This window comes from Peromyscus californicus, unplaced genomic scaffold (genome assembly GCF_007827085.1).
Source record: "Peromyscus californicus insignis strain IS unplaced genomic scaffold, ASM782708v3 Scaffold_14__1_contigs__length_90479793_seg_2, whole genome shotgun sequence".
NCBI lineage: Eukaryota > Metazoa > Chordata > Mammalia > Rodentia > Cricetidae > Peromyscus > Peromyscus californicus.
Genome location: NW_026294436.1, coordinates 38,837,678 through 38,849,456, shown reverse-complemented (window position 1 = coordinate 38,849,456; position 11,779 = coordinate 38,837,678). Strand labels below are relative to the sequence as shown.

The following is an 11,779-nucleotide window of genomic DNA, read 5'->3' as shown; positions in this document are numbered from 1 at the left end:
GCGGATCTCTGTGAGTTCAAGGCCAGCCTGGTCTACAAAGTGAGTTCCAGGAAAGGCGCAAAACTACACAGAGAAACCCTGTCTTGAAAAACCAAAAAAAAAAAAGAGAGAGAGAGAGAGAGAGATAGTCTCATGTAGTCCAGGCTGGTCTTGATCACCCTAAGTAGCTGAGGATAACCTAAAACTTCTGATATTCCTGCCTCTGCCTCCTGAGGGCTGGGATTATAGGCTTGTGCCACTATGCTAGGCTAACATTCTACCAACTGAGCTACATCCCTTTTAGAAATTACTGCAGGTTCATAGAAAGACGTGAAATTACCTTTCAGGTCGGGGGTAGTGGCACACACCTGTAATCTCAATACTCAGGAGGCAGAAGCAGGAGGATCTCTGTGAGTTCAAGGCCAGTCTGGTCTACATGGTAAGTTCCAAGACAGCCAGAGCTACATAGTAAAATATCCTTACTCAAAATTATATATATATATAATTTGTCATATATATATAAACGAATTGCTAAACAGTCTTATAAATGAACTGCACAGAGCCAGGTATTGGGGTGGTAGCTGAAAGCTCAGAGAAGCAGAACAAGCCACAGATAACCTCACCTCGACACCTTCTCAGCCAATCCTGTTTCCTCAAACGGAAAGCTTCTGAGTCCTCATCCTGAACTGCTGCTAAAAGCCTAAAAGCTTAAAAATTCTCTAATTCCTGGTCCTCATGCCTTATATACCTTTCTGCTTCCTGCCATCACTTCCTGGGATTAAAGGCATATGTCACCATGCCTGTCTGTTTCCAGTGTGGCCTTGAACTCACAGAGATCTGAATGGATCTCTGCCTCCAGAATGCTAGGATTAAAGGCATGTGCTACCACTGCCTAACCTCTATAGTTACAGAGGCTGTCCTGTTCTTTGACCCCCAGATAAGTTTATTGGGGTGTGCAATATATCAACCACATATATTTATATCAAATATATATTTATGTGATACTATATATAAATTTATATAATATATATACATATATATATAAATCTTGGTGTTCACTCCACATTTTCTATTTTCAGCATTGGCTACATGAGGCTTGCAGGACTTCATGAGGAGCGTTACAAGCTCATGACTCTAGCAATCCATGATGTGGCCCTGTAGGGGGAGAGCATTAGGAGAGAGAGAGAGAACATCATAGCTACAGGCAACATATGGGGCTTTGAAGGGAGGGAGCGTCTTCAAATCCAGAGGACAAAGAGTTCTTAGAGGTTTTCTGAAGGGGTCGGGGTGGGGAAAGAGAAAGTTAATTGTGTACATGGTCCTAGTGTACATGGTCCCTGAAATGGAGGAGGAAGACCCTAGAATAGGGAGCAAAGTTACAATTCAAAGTTGTCTCAGCTAGCTGCAAGGGGGAGGGATCGAATTCTGTGAGAGCCTCCAAATGGACAGTAGTATCAAGGACATAATATCATGGATGTAATAAATCAATGCAATTAATGTAATTAATGAATAGCATAAATATAACTATTGAATGAATACTGCAAATGTAATCAATGAATACCACAAATGTAATTAATATCATGAGTGTAATTAATGAATATCATGAGTGTAATTTAAAGAATTAATTAATTATTTTTAAAAAAGTGTCTTGAATTAAAAAAAAAGAATTCTGTGAGAGCCTCAAGGCTGCAGCACAAGAGGATGAGAGAAGACAGAGAGAAAATATGAGAATTTAGGGGAAAGGCCTGATTTTAGGGAGAGAACAGCAGCCAGAACATCTGTAACCCAACAGTTCTCAGTCCAGGTTCAATCTCTCTGTCTCTCTCTCTGTCTCTCTCTCTCTCTCAAATCTATCTAATCTAGTCTATCTATCCATTCATCCATCCATCTACCTATCATCTATCTATCACCCATCCATCCATGTACCTATCTATCATCTATCTATTCATCCATCATCTATCTAATCTATCATCTATCTATCCTCTATCTATCTATCTATCTATCTATCTATCTATCTATCTATCACCTATCTTTTTTTTTGTAATGTTTAAGCACTGGGGATTGAACACAGCCCTCCCACTTGCTGACTAAGTGCTCTCCCACAGGCCTGTAGTGTTAACCTTCTCTTTTCATTTTAGTCCGAGATAGAGTCTCAAAATAAGTTGTCCGGGTTGGTTGGCTTTGAACTCACTCATGCTGTAGCCAAGGCGGGCCTTGAACTTGCAATCTCCCTGCCTCCATCTCCCAAATAGCTGGGATTATAGGCTTGCTGTACTGGGCCTGGCTTTTGGGGAGTATGGATGTGCTGGAGGTTAAAGCCAGCCCTGGGTTTTCAGGATCCTAGTGTACCCATGTGTAGCTGGAAGTTTCTTGGTCCCACCTCACTCCAAGTTCTGGAAGAATCTCTTTCACTCACAGTCCCACAACAACTTATAAAATAATTACTCTGAGGCTTAATATTAATTATAAACTGTTTGGCCTATGGCTCAGGTTTCTTGCTGGCTAGCTCTTTCATCTTAAATTAACCCATTTCTATTAATCTGTATGTTGCCACATGGCCATGGCGTTACCTGCCTGCTGGCATCTTGTTTTCCTTAGGTGGTGGGCTGGTGTCTCCGCCTACTCTGCCCTTCTCCTCTCTGTATCTCTGCTTGGATTTCCCGCCTGCCTCTAAGCTGCCTTGCTATAGGCCAAAGCAGCTTATTTATTAGCCAAGAGGAGCAACACATATTCACATATACAGAAAGATATCCCACAGCACTTCCTGGCCAATGCACCATTTGGGAGGCAGAAATCCGACTGGATCTCTGTGAGTTCAAAGCTACCCTGGACTACATGAGATTAATCCAGTTTAAAAGAGGAACAGTCATGCAGTGGTGGCACACACCTTTAATCCCAGCACTTGGGATCACACATTTTTTTTTTTTGGTTTTTCGAGACAGGGTTTCTCTGTGTAGCTTTGCGCCTTTCCTGGATCTCACTCTGTAGACCAGGCTGGCCTTGAACTCACAAAGATCCGCCTGGCTCTGCCTCCCAAGTGCTGGGATTAAAGGCGTGCACCACCACCACTCGGCTGGGATCACACACCTTTAATTCCAGTACTTGGGAATCACATGCCTTTAATTCTAGCACTAGGAAGGTTCACACAGGAAGTGATGTGATTGGGCAGAGAAAAGAGATAAGGCGCAAGGAGCCAGGAATGAGGACTACCGACTGAGGACTCAGGAGCATTCAGTCTGAGCATTCACAGAGAAGGGATCTTCTCTTTTCAGCTGAGGAGGTGGTGAGGTGAGAAGTGGCTGTGGTTTGTTTCCTCTGATCTTTCAGCATTCACCCCAATATTTGGCTCTGGGTTTTTATTATAAGGCCATTTAGGATTCGTGCAACATCCTGAGCCTTTCTCAGGGTGAAATTTTAAGCATAAAATCCATGTTCTGGGTTAACATACTTCAGTTAACAACAACAGTTAGTCAGAAGCAGAACTACAGAAGACAACAAGCAAGATTAGTACATTTAGAGACTTTCCCAGAACTATGGAGTTGGGTGGACTGGACCTTTGTTTTAGTTTTGGTAGGTGGTGCTGTCTACATGCTGAGTTTGACAGCCTGAATGGTACTTCCATCATGGAGTCAGTTGTGCTAAGGTCTGGGGCCCTGTTACAAGGATGCCTCAAACTCTTGCTATTTATTGAAGACGATGACCTTGAACTCCTGATCTTCTTGCTTCAGTTTCCTTAATGTTGAGATTACAGACCAGAGCCACCATGACTGGCTTTTTATGATGCTAGAGCTGGAACTCAGGGCTCTCCAAATGAGCACTCCAACCGAATCAAAGGTTCATACTGCTCTCTTTTCTACCAAAAACCAAACAAACAAAGGAGAGACAGAAATTAGGGGGAGAAAATAGGCAGTCCCTGGAGAAATTTTTCTGTCTTAAATCTTTTTCTTGGGATAAACTCAAGGGTGGGAAGGTCACTGAAAGGTCACAGTGAGACAATAGGTAGGAAACCTTTTCAATGGTCAAGTCTTTTTCTCCCGGCCCCTGCTCGTTTTGGAGAATTTGCAAGTGGGATCTCCTGGGGTCAATATTTGCATTTTATCTTGAGACAAATTCATTTGAGCTGAGAGGAAGAAGGGCCTTTTAGAATGTAGGACACCACGTGAGACAGGTCCTTCACATAGAGGAAGGACCGGGGAAAGTAAGCCCACGGAGCTTTCCAGTGCTGTGTCTCAGTGCTGGAGTTTGAGTCCACTGCCTCTGCTCACCAGGCAAGCATGCCAGTCGAGAGCTGCATCCACTCCCCGGCCTGGGAAGCTTTAAGCATATTCCTTTTGAGGTTTCAATCATTTTGTTTACATGGGTGGAGATGGAATCCAGGGCCTGAGGTATGCTAGCTTAGCATAAACTAGCAATAAACAGATAAACAGGGTGGGGATGTTGGATTTGAGATGTAGCTTAGTGGTAGGGTAACCTTGGGTTACTCCTGAGCACCTCAGAACCACAAGCGCCTCACACAAGTATTAAACACAAAGGAGGCTTCACCCTTGAAACTAAACAAAGGCATAGGAATTCTAGAGGAGAGCTAATCGGGAAGTTGAGCGGAGGAGGATGCATCTCCAGCCAGGGTTTTCTTTTTTGTGGGAGACTGGGTGTCACTATGATGGGATTAAAGGCATGTGCTACCTCCCCTGGCAACAGGCCAGGCTTTTCTTCCTTTTTGATCTATTTCACTTTATCAGTGTTTTGCCTGCACGCATGTATGTGCACCATGTGCCTGTTGGATCTCCTGGAACTGAGGCTGTGAGGCGGCTGTGAGGCGGTTGTGAGTCACCATGTGGGTGCTGAGGATTGCATCCCGGTCCTCTATGACAGCAACAAATGCTTTTAACCTCTGAGCCATCTCTCCAGCCTCGGAGGGTTTTTTTTTTTTGTACAGATGAATCTCCCAGGTGACTACCAACTGTGGTAATCTGTACTTGGGCCAAGTGTCATACCTCCTGTGAAAAGATGTTACAAAGACATAGTAAAGCCTGCTGGGCGGTGGTGGCCTACGCCTTTAATCCCAGCACTCGGGAGGCAGAGGCAGGTGGATCTCTGTGAGTTCAAGGCCAGCCTAGGCTACCAAGTGAGTTCCAGGAAAAGGCGCAAAGCCACCATGCCGTGCATTGACTGCGACATTTTGAGGTAAAATATTTTGGACTTTGTATTTTAACGTACTCGTGGCACCCGGAAATACTAGGGCATATTTTAAAATGGCTATTCTGAAAAGCCTCTGACGGGATTAATCCTGCCACACCGCCCGTACGTAAAAAAAAAAACATCAAAAAGGAAATCCGCCGGGCGTGGTGGCAGGCCTGTAAATTCTGCACCCGGAAGGCTGAGGCAGGGAGACGGCATTAAGCCGCAGGCCAGGCCGCTCCGCAAAGAGAAAAGCTGCAGGACTCCCACTTCCTGAAACCAAGGCCCTCGGCGCCTGACAGGAAACTGCAGGCCGCGGCCCGCGGAGCCCGCGCGCGACCCTCAGGTTTGGCGCCCGGAAGTGGCTGCGGCCCCGCCCCTTGGGGGGCGGGCCGGCTCGGGCGCTGGCCTTCTGCGCAGGCGTGGGCCGCTGACTCCGCCTCCTCGGTGCCGCGGTCGGAGCCATTTCGCCGCTGCTTCCATGCGGGTTGGGGCGCGTCCCTTCGCCGTTCGTGTGGAAGGTCGGAGCTGCGAACTCGCCTGAGGAGGTTGTGCTTTCGGGCACGGAGCAGTGGAGGAGGGTAAGGGCAGCAGCGTCGCGGCTCCGAGGCGGGCTCGGGGGGGGCCGGGGGCGCCCGCGGGGCCGACGCCGGCCGCCGAGGCTCTGCCGTGGCTTTGTTGTGAGGCGCGGGCGGGCGGGCGGGTGGGGGAGGGGCGGCGCGGCGGGTGCCCGGATTACGGGCCGCGGCGGCGAGTACGCCGGTGGCCCCGGCCCTAGGCCGCGCGGTCTTCCTCGCTCGGGTTGGCCGCTCTCGAAGGCCGCTTCCTCCTTCGGCCTGTCACGCGATGGCGGTCGGTAACCCAGGAGTCGCCCGGAGTGGTTGCGGCTCGACGCCACACGGCGCCTGCGGCCCTCGGGTCACTCATCCGGGGCCCCGGGGGGGGGGGCGGCCCCGTGGGAGCCCGCCGCTTCGACACACATGGGTTCCGAGCAGTTCAGTTCCTCCTCCTCGGCACAGGTTGCCGAGCATGGGTGGGGCGAGTCGAGGAGCGGGTGGTAGGGAAACGTATGCATGATTTAGTAAGGGATGGCGGAATTACACCGTGCAACGGGATCGCCCTCCTCGAGATAACGGTCGCGAGGGATGGCGCCGCGGAGGCTGAGGGGGTTACTCGAGCCTGAGTCTGGCTTTGGGGCGTGTGGAGTGTGTCCTCTCCAAAGATGCGGAGGGACTTGTTCGGCCTGAGGCCATAGACTGATCTGGAGTGGGAAAGAGGTCAGGCCACGTGACGTGAGGGAGGGTGGCGCAGGAGATTTCGGTTTTAGGCTCGCAGGAATGAAAAAAGTATTTCGGAATATTGCAGTACTCCGGGTAGTGGTGGCACAATGATAGAGGAGCTGGAGAGAAACGAGTAATACCGGAGACATTTTGGAGGCAAAACAGCCTTGTGGATCAGGGTTGGATATGGGATGATTGAAATGTTGACATCCATCTAGACTTGTCAGGGGATAAGTATTTCTAGAAAACTAAGGTTTTCTAGTATATAAAGGAAATTGTGGGTAATTTCTAGGGGACTCCCGCACTCTCTTGGGAGTACTTTCTGACTTTACCTTAAGTTCCCTCTGTTCAGAGTAATTAAAGGAAAACAACAATACAGGATACAGTTTAAGGATTAACTAGTTCATAAGCCTTTAAGGATAATATCAACACACATTTAAGGATACAAAAAATAGACATGAAAGATCTTTGGGGATCTGATTAGAGTGTCCAAATTGTGAAATTGGATTGCTTGGTACCATTAATTGGGTGCGGGAATTTATGTATGGGGTTGGAATAAATACACTTTGGGAAATTTAAAGTTCTTACTGAGACGCCAAGTTAGTGTGTAGATTGGAATGTTAGTATTTTCCTTGGACAAAATTTGGAGCCTAAAGGGGACTTAATTAGCATGAATATTTTGGAATGAAATGGGTTTCCTAGGGATAAAGGAATTTGATAGACCTTGTGTTTTATGCTAACTCATTTACTGTGTACATTTACGTTACTTTGTGTCTTTGATAGGATTATCCTGCCTCTGCCTTCAAAGGGCTGGAATTGTGGGTGTGTACCACAGTGCCTTCTTGGGCCTTTTATTTTTAAAATTTATTTCTTTTTTGTTTTTGTTTTCCCGAGACAGAGTTTCTCTGTGTAGCTTTGGAGCCTGTCCTGGAACTAACTTTGTAGACCAGGTTGGCCTCAACTCTGCCTGAGTGCTGGGATTAAAGGTGTGTGCTATCACAGCCCGGTACACTTTAAAGGACAGAAGTATATATATGGGTGGGCATCTGTTGTTTTGACATTGCTGTCCAAAGAGTATCAATTTTTAAATTTTTTTTTTTGAGACAGGGTTCTCACTGCCTGTAAATTTTTTTAAACCCCCCCCCCCCCAAAAAAAAAGTTTCTCTGTAGCCCTGGCTATCCTGGAACTCACTGTAGGCCAAGTTGGCCTTTAACTAGGATCTCACTGTATATCCCTGGCTGGCCTTGACCTTTATGTAGACCAGACTGATGGCATGCACCACCACACTCTTCTGGGATAATCACATAAAGTATAAGATTACAGTCCCAGCACGTGGGAGATAGAGGCCGGAAGGTAAGGCTAGCCTGAGGTATATAAGACCTTGTCTCATGGTTTTACAGGTTTTGTGGGGTAGTGAATTGGTCTCATGTGTCTGATGAGGTAACAGTAATAAGTGGTGGAATGAAGCTGCTGTGCAAAGTCTTGACTAGTTTGTAGAGGGTCATTGGTTCTAAAGATCCCTTCTGAGGATAAGCCTCTGCTTTGAATGGAAGGCCCTACCTCAAAGCCACTGCTTGGAGAGGAACTGCTGTGTATTTTTGATATTGGGTCTGACTAAACTGTATCCCAGATGGCTGTCCTGGAATGTATTAATGTAGACCAGGCTGGCCTTGAGGTCAAGAGATCTGTCAGCCTCTGTCCACCATGTTCTTAGATTAAAAGCATGAGCCACCACCACACCCAGGCTTGGAGAAGGACTTTTTTCTTAAACTTTCTGAGTTTCTATTGTCAGGGCACGCTGTTTGCTTTACCAAATGCTTGATCAAAGTTCAACTGGCTCCAAAATCAGATTAGTAAGTTTATATTAGGGTTATATTTGGTGGGTGTAGATTTCGGTTAAAATTTTTAAATCATTGTGGGTGTCTTCTTGCAGCTTACTGTAGTAATAGATCTCCTTTCCCTTATTCTAAATTTGGTTTTATTTTTTTATATACAAAAACATTTTGCTGGTATGTATATATATACCATTTGCCAGAAGAGGGCTTTGGGTCCCTTGGAACTAGTTATGAATAGTTGTAAGGTACCTGTGTATGCTGGGTCCTCTGCAAGAGAAACAAATGGTCTAAAACCACTGAGCCATCTCTCTAGCTCCAAGAGTTTTTTTTGTGTTTTTGTTTTTGATGTGGTCTCACTATGTAATCTTGGGTGGCCTGGAACTGGTATGTAAATCAGGATGACCTTTGACTCAGACCAGCTGGCCTCCATTTTTAGTATGCATTTAGGAAAAAAAATCTTTGACTCATTTTTATGGAAGTTAAGGTTAGCCTAGGCTACATGTCAAAATGAAGGCTTAATTTATTTGGATTCATTAATGTAGGCATCCTGTGCTTTCAGAATGAGACTAAACCATTGGATTTATATACAAATTGTTCATTATTCCTGTATTTTTGTTTTGTTACTTAGTTGCTGAGAGTCTACTATCTTTTTTTGGTTTTTCGAGACAGGGTTTCTCTGTGTAGCTTTGCGCCTTTCCTGGGACTCACTTGGTAGCCCAGGCTGGCCCCGAACTCACAGAGATCCGCCTGGCTCTGCCTCCCGAGTGCTGGGATTAAAGGCGTGCGCCACCACCGCCCGGCGAGAGAGTCTACTATCTTTATGTAGCCTCAGGCAAGCCTTTGTTCATAGTCATCTTCCAACTGAAGCTTACTGGGTGCTAAGGTTATGCATGAACCACCACACCTGGCTTTTAGTGTGTATGTGTGTGAGTGTGTGTGGTGCTATTTCTTACTTAATATGGTGAGTTTGGGTTTGAGTTTAGGCTTTCACCATGAGTGACAGAACTTTTACTTATTTTTCCTTAAAAAATGTGAATTATTATTTTGTGTTTATAAGTGTTCTGCCTATTTGTGTACCAGTTGGATTCTAGGTGTAGGTGCCAGCAGATTTTAGATCCCCTGGAACTAAAGCCAGAGATGATCACCAGTCACCAAGTGACTGAACCTATGTCATCTTTAGAGTAGCAACTGTTCCCAACTACTGAGCCATCTATCTTCTCTAGCCCATTTTCACTTAAAATTCCTCTGAAAAAGAAAGTAATAGAATATGCCATGTTTTTCACTGCTGAGAGGAATAAGTTTAAAGCATGTAAGATACTCAATGTAGAATGGAGGACATTGCATAAAACGTTTGAAGTTAAAAATCAGCCCACAGTAATAATCATTGTAGGATATGTGTGTAACTCATACAGCTTTTTTTTTTTTTTTTAATAAACCACATGCCATAGACTTCCCAATATACTAAAATTTCTTACTAGGTAAGTTCAATAGTATTGTGATAGGATATCTTATTCTTAGCCTAGATTAATAGTTTATGTATCTACTTTGAAGTTTTGCTATCATAATGTTTTTAACTTGTTTTCTAGGTGTGAAGAAGACACCTGAATCATGGGTGACATTAAAAATTTTCTGTATGCCTGGTGTGGCAAAAGGAAGATGACCCCAGCCTATGAAATTAGAGCAGTAGGAAACAAAAACAGACAGAAATTCATGTGTGAGGTACTTCAGAATACAATTTATTTATATACTTCATTCATTTGGGAAGTTAAAGGAATGTTTTGTTTGGAAAGGCTAAGCTGTTGCAGGTTAGGGAAGAGTATTTTGACCTGACCAGTTTATCATTTCAAGAGCATTATTTTAAAATAGTGTGCTGGAATAATTATTCTGATGCTTCCAAAACTGGTGCTAGTAAGTTAGAAGATAAGTCCTTGTAGATTTACCAACTTTTCTTTTTTGGGAGTGGGGAGAACAGTTTAACTTCTAGATCTCTGGCTGGCCTGGAACTCAATAAATAGATCAGGCTGGCTTCAGACTCTTAATTAGTTATCTGCCTCCCAAGTGCTGAGATTAAAGGTGTATATGCCATGCCTGGCTTCACTAACTCATTTAGAGAAGCGAAGTATTAAAATTAGAGAGCTTTTATCTGAGTTATTATAAAATCATTATTATGTTACATGATTGTATGTGAATACAAGCATATCAAAAGTCAGGGCAACTTGTGGGAGTCCATCTGTTTTTCTTGCTGTACCCAGTTCTGAAGGCTCCAATTCAGGTCATCACATTGGAGGCAAGTGCCCTTGCTGAGTCATTTTGCTGTGTAGGGAGCACTTTTTGATTGTGATGGAATGACATTTAGGCCTGGCTTGTGATGCTAGCTAGGCAAAGCACTATCCCACCGAGCTTAGAAACCCAGTCCTAAAATAACTTGATTGTGGGAGTCTGAGCCACTTAAATTGATACTGTTGGATCAGCATATCAGTCAACATACAATTCCATGTTTTTAGTAAAATAATCCAATGTTGCATGGGTGTGCTGTACGTTGCATTTAGATTATGTTTAAAATAGCTGTTCATGTTTTATTTTAAGGGGCCATTTAATGAATTTATTAAGTCCTAGAATTACCCAGCTTTAATTAAACTTTCCCCCCCTTGAATCCTAAAGGTTCGAGTAGAAGGGTTTAATTATGCTGGTATGGGCAATTCCACCAATAAAAAAGATGCACAGAGCAATGCTGCCAGAGACTTTGTTAACTATTTGGTACGAATAAATGAAGTAAAGAGTGAAGAAGTTCCAGCTGTTGGGGTAAGTATCTATGACCACGAACTGAGCTATCTTTATAATGTTTGCTTTTGCCTTTGTATCCTTGGGTTCAAATTAACACAAGGCAGATTTACAAGGTAAGTGTCACAAATATACTGTGTGCAGGGGCATCATATGAAAGAATATAGTGATTATACAAAAAATGCACTGAGTTTTAGAAACTTGAACACATGTTGAATTTGTCCTATCTAAAATGGTGCAGAACTGATACACACTCAGTAAAAACCATACCTTGAATTGTGAATTTTGACATTTATCCAGGCAAGCAATAAGCACTGTTAGAAACACGGCCAGTCAAACATGCCCCAAAAGAGTATAAACAGCCAGTACTTACAGTGTATTGTGTTAACTAAGCTATGATACTTAGTAGGATGGGTACAGGAAATTAGTTTCTGTCTCAAAAACTGGGTATTTTCAGTACCATTGAGCTTTTGTTTATCTAGGTGTCAACCTCATTGTCTCCCCCCTTCCATTCCCCCTTTTTAGTTTTTTTCCAGGCAGGATCTCTATAGCCCTGGCTGTCCTATAACTCAACTATGTAGACCAGGCTGGCCTTCAACTCACAGATCCACCTGCACTCCCCACCAAGTGATGGGATTAAAGGAGTATGCCACTGCACCCAACTACCTCTCATTTCTTATCCCATGGTATTGCTAATCTCAGGTACTGAGATTTGGGGGGCAGGA

General features: G+C 44.4%; 1 protein-coding gene across 2 annotated transcripts in view; it reads left to right on the top strand.

The window, feature by feature from the left end:
- Positions 1–5,598: 5,598 nt before the first annotated feature.
- The window catches only part of Dhx9 (DExH-box helicase 9), a 38,744-nt gene continuing 32,563 nt past the window's right edge, over positions 5,599–11,779 (top strand). For both annotated transcript variants that reach the window (XM_052737202.1, XM_052737201.1), the window contains exons 1-3: positions 5,599–5,738; positions 9,860–9,992; positions 10,935–11,075. In XM_052737202.1, coding sequence (XP_052593162.1) covers positions 9,882–9,992; positions 10,935–11,075 — 252 coding nt within the window. In that variant the 5' untranslated portion in view covers positions 5,599–5,738; positions 9,860–9,881. The remainder of the gene's footprint in view (positions 5,739–9,859; positions 9,993–10,934; positions 11,076–11,779) is intronic.